This window comes from Morone saxatilis, unplaced genomic scaffold (assembly GCF_004916995.1).
Source record: "Morone saxatilis isolate NCDOM2014 unplaced genomic scaffold, NCSU_SB_2.0 Contig22, whole genome shotgun sequence".
NCBI classification, from domain to species: Eukaryota; Metazoa; Chordata; class Actinopteri; family Moronidae; genus Morone; species Morone saxatilis.
The window spans coordinates 5,815,197-5,819,977 of record NW_023339785.1 but is presented as its reverse complement, the minus strand read 5'-3'; the positions used below and the strand labels follow the sequence as shown (position 1 = coordinate 5,819,977).

At 40.3% G+C, this 4,781-nt stretch overlaps 1 protein-coding gene across 1 annotated transcript in view; it reads left to right on the top strand.

Moving 5' to 3' along the window:
• Positions 1-4,781, top strand: part of ldb2a (LIM domain binding 2a) — a gene marked incomplete at its 5' end in the record, with an annotated part of 94,631 nt that continues 89,850 nt past the window's right edge. The window contains 1 exon segment of the mRNA XM_035669759.1: positions 1-214. Coding sequence (XP_035525652.1) covers positions 83-214 — 132 coding nt within the window.

Genomic DNA, 4,781 nt, shown 5'->3' with positions numbered 1-4,781 from the left:
TTCGGAGAGCATCGCACTCCCATGTGCGCTGCCGTGCCCGTTGGATGTTGAAATCGCGCCGTGCGCCTCGCCAGGAGCCACCATGTCCAACCCAACCCACGACCCGTTCTACTCGTCTCCTTTCGGACCCTTCTACAGGAGACACTCGCCCTACATGGTCCAGCCCGAGTATCGGATCTACGAGATGAACAAGCGGCTGCAGGCGCGCACAGAGGTGAGCCGACCGGAGATAAGCGCCGCTCGGGTCCCGTTTAGGTTGCGGTACCGGTGGGAGGGTAGCGGTGCTGTGGAGGTCCGGTGCGGGGAGGAGGGAAGGGATGTATAGGGGCTGGAGAGAGAGAGAGAGGGTCGGCATAAAGGTCCGTCAATCAGAAGGTGTGGATGCCAAAGTGCCAAACATTCCTGAGGTGAAAGTAAACAGGCTCCGGTGTGTGTAGACTACGCTGCAAGAAATATCATCCTCTGAACTCATCTGTTGTAGTCCTAAAAGCTCCAGTTTAAGTGGGGAAAAAAGATGATATGTGGATGAGATGCTTTCACGTGGCCGGTTAGCTTGTTTAAAATTCATTGACTTTAAGTGTCACCTCGTCTGATATGAGTTCACTGATCCACCTGAAGCAGGCAGCACTGTTATAATACAAAATACCAAACATATGAAATTATCCGTTTTAAGGTTTCAGTCGAGTTTTGAGACACAGCACTGCACTAAGATTAAGATGAACACTTTATTGCGCTATTAAATATTAATATAGAAAGTTGTATAGAAACATAACACAGTAAGGAAGTGAAAACAAAAATGCCTGAGAGACTGTATAAGTCTAACCAGCCTGTATCAGGCAAAGTAGTCCTTTCACGTGCATTTAATTTACATACATTTACATATCGCCTGGTTTTACATATTTGCATACTGTGTTTAGTCTGTTCAAAACTGCAACAGCTAAAGCCAAACAAGCCCAACAAGAATGTAGAGTTTGTCCACTGTGGACTGGTGAAGTGTTTGTGGTAACTGTTAAAGCAAGTGTTCATGGAGTGGCAAGAGGGATGGCATGGAGACTTTAAGGGGTGGCAGGAATATGTATACAGTATGTGAGTGTTGGAAAAGCCCCCAAATGGAGATAGTTGAACTCAAAAATATTACATTATTGTGGCATGTTAGTAAAGCATTGAATGGAAATGTCTAATGGTGGCATTAGAAATCAATATATCTTTTCTAAATAGTCTTTTTTATTGAACTTAAGCCTAAAATGTGTCCGTAACAGAGCATTAAATTAATTTCTGTTGTTTAACATGTTATTTTTGAATTGAAATCTAAATTAATGTGTTAAATTTGACAGTATTTGACACCAAACTGCTGCCACCCTTCTGGATCCGCCCCTGGATTCATGATTCATCACTGTGTCCGCGCACAAAGTTTTCTCAATGAAAGTGACCCCCTTATTGCAAAGTAAGATGATTGTAACATAATTGCTGGAGGGTAAATTAATTTCATGTCAGTTTCCTGATGCTTCAACTAGTTGGGCGCTCAGCAAGTGTGGCGTATGGTGTCATTCAGACTAAACCTTTGGTGATCCCACTGTGAATTATATAGCAAGCATCTGCCTTCAGCATCTGTTCTGTGATCACAAATGTGTAAATCTGCAGATAAACAGTTCATCCAATATGTCAGGTTCTCCTCGCAAAGGCATCTTTAGGGGAATAGATGGCTTTTTTTTAAATAAAAAGCATCTTTTAGCAACTTTTTGACAATTATAAATGTTAGGGCTGCCACTAAGGATTATTTTCTTTATCTATTAATCTACCGTTTCTTGATTTATTAATAGATAATTTCATCTCATGATAGCAAATAGCAAAAAATGCCCATCACAAAGTCCAAGAGCCCACAGTGACCTTTGCTTTGTCTGACCTACAGTCCAAAACCAAAAGATATTCACTTTATTATCATAAAAGAATACAAAAACATAACATATTCACAGCTGAGTAGCTGGAACCAGTGAATTTAGCCAGTTTCCCTGAATTTTTCAAAATAGGTACTTTTTACTCTCAATCCATTGATTAATCGACTTATTGTTTCAGAAAATAATGTGACTTCTGTCTGCTTTTGGAGGCTATGAGGCTGCAATTTGATTCCCGCTGAGATATTAAAAACGGAGGTGTTTCGCATAAGTATGTCACAATTAAATGATTTGATGTGAATTTCTTTGCAGTCATTTTGGAAATCTTGTTTGAAAGCCAGAGTCCAGCTGAGTTGCTGCAGCAGCTCGCAGAATGATGCTGACTTTCCCAAAGAGGAACCTTAAGCAGACCAAGGCAATGTTGCTGAGATGCAGCGGCCCAGTCTGATGCATTATTCATGCGGAGTGGTCCAAAGCCCCAGTGGACCTCAACTCCCGTACCACACATACCCAGACATCAAGTGCAATCACCACGCACACTCACAGGCACACAGGCACATGTAGGAACACGCACGCGCACATAGGCATAACAGGACATAATGTTTGTGTGCTACCAGATATGTGTAGTGCACAAACAAACTTGCAAGTTCCATGATGTGAGCACACACACACGTGTTATGTAGACACACATCAGTTTAAACTATTACCTTCATCTCCTCAGACTAAATTGTATAATTGCATAATAATATAATTAGTTTTTCATAGCATCTTCATTCTCCTCCTCATCTTTTTCTTTCTTTCTTCGGCTGCAGGAGTGTATAATATGTCTTCTCTTTGGCGATGTGGTTATTGTTTGATTAAAATGCAGGTGGTGGATATAATGAGGAAGAAGTAGTGTCTTATAGTAGGAAATAAATGCCTCTGGTTTTTGCAATTTGTTTGCGTCCAGATGTGCCATACTGCTCAGTTCAGGCTTTTAACGAAATTATATAGCAATTATCCTCCTGAATGCAAAAGTGTAGCCATCAATTTACACAAACCTATTGCATGATGTGAAAAATATTTGAGGCAGAGATAAAAGATTGTAATAGAAAATATCTCCCTTCGCAGTGCTTCATATATGTCTAATTGTCTCTCTAAGACAGAGAAGGGAAATTGTGCAAAAATATTGTACATGCTTCATGAAACAGGCTCGCTGAAGCTGTTTACTTCCTGTAAAGCGAGGTTAGCTGCTGGTCCCTTCATGATGATGCGTGCCTGAAGGGTCATTCCGCTGCTTCTTTTATCGCTGAGCTCCTGCTCAGTCCATCTCTTACAGGACGACTTTAAAAGTCAGCTCACATTTAGAAAACGAGACCATGTCAGTATCAGTGCAGGGTCAGGATGATGTTGTTACAAAACAGGAAGTTTGGGATGTTTCTTGCGCGGACAAAAAAATCTGGATTCCATTAGAAGAAAACAGCTGAATTGTCCTGCTGGATAGTTTTGTGAATATTTCATCAAGGTTTTGCTGCTAGCGGCTGTTGCAGATCCATATCCTTCTTTGTTTGATAGAAACTGCTGGCATTGAGCTGCTGCTTCATGGAAGTATCAGTATCACTAACTCACTTTTGAAAATATATACAATGTGAACCCTTGTGAATTGTTGACATTGGCTTTACTTCCTCATTGTTTCATATCCCACACACTGCTGTATGTCTGGGTTTATACATTTGATGAATGTGCAATGATAAAACATTGTTATAAGACCAAATAAGGAAATACTTTTTTATAGTTTTATATGGGCTATGCATGAACAAATATATTACTATTTTGTTTGCCAAAAAGTTATCCACTGACAAAAAGATGTGCAGTATGTTATCCTACACAGAGACATACTAATGCTTTTGGGCAGTTAGACTCAACAACTAGAACAAACTGTTACTCCAATAACAGAAGTACAAAGAGACTTATTTGGGATTTGGGAGGATAGTGCTGCATGTAAAGTACTACAAACACCAACACAAGATAAAGAGCATGTAAAAATCGTATGTTTTACAGCTGACACAGAAATAATGAGGCATTTTGGGTAGTGAACTTTGGAAATTATGCTCATAAGCCATTCTCATGAAAGTATCAAGGTTGTTGTTGTGGAAGACAGAAAGTATATCAAACCAATCCAAAAAACATATAATATGCAGCGCTTCTGTTGGATTTTAGTGTGAAGAGACACATTTAAGCCATTCTTTGACTGAGGTTGTTGCTATATTTTGTTGATCCAGTCAAAATGATTTCAAGCTTGCAAATAGCAGGTCTTGTCAGAACTATCACCCAAAGTAAAGATGCTTAATATTATGAAAGGACGGCCATTGTTAAAGGTAAGAATAGCTCCGAGCCTACTTAACATCGTTCTTGCTGGCAGGCCGTCATTGCAAAATGACTCACTATCGTTTGCATTCCCGTCGTTCTGAGTCATTTCTTAACCAAGGGAACTGACTAAGCCTCAGTATGATACCACCTTTTAGGAAAGTGTTGAAGAAGTCGACTGAAGTCAGTTCTCTGTTAGAAAGTCTTCCGTTTGTCTTATTCATGAGTGTGCTTTTGAATTTGCTTGGCTGGTGGTGCAACTGCCGCTCGCACTGGCAGGCACGGGACTCAAGGACTTGACACTTGGAGGAGACTTACCCCCAGAGGAAGTTGTAGTCTGTACGAGTTTAAGTGACATCTATAGCAAACGCTTTATTCAGTTAATCCTCCGGGAGTGAAATAACACGCTGTTAGAATTAGACAGAGACATGTTATCCTGTTTTTACTCTTCTGATTTCCGCATTGTTGCATGGAACTTTTAGTGGACAGTGTTTCAGCATCTCTCCTCTCTTGGATCATTTTAAAAAACAGATAAATTAACTT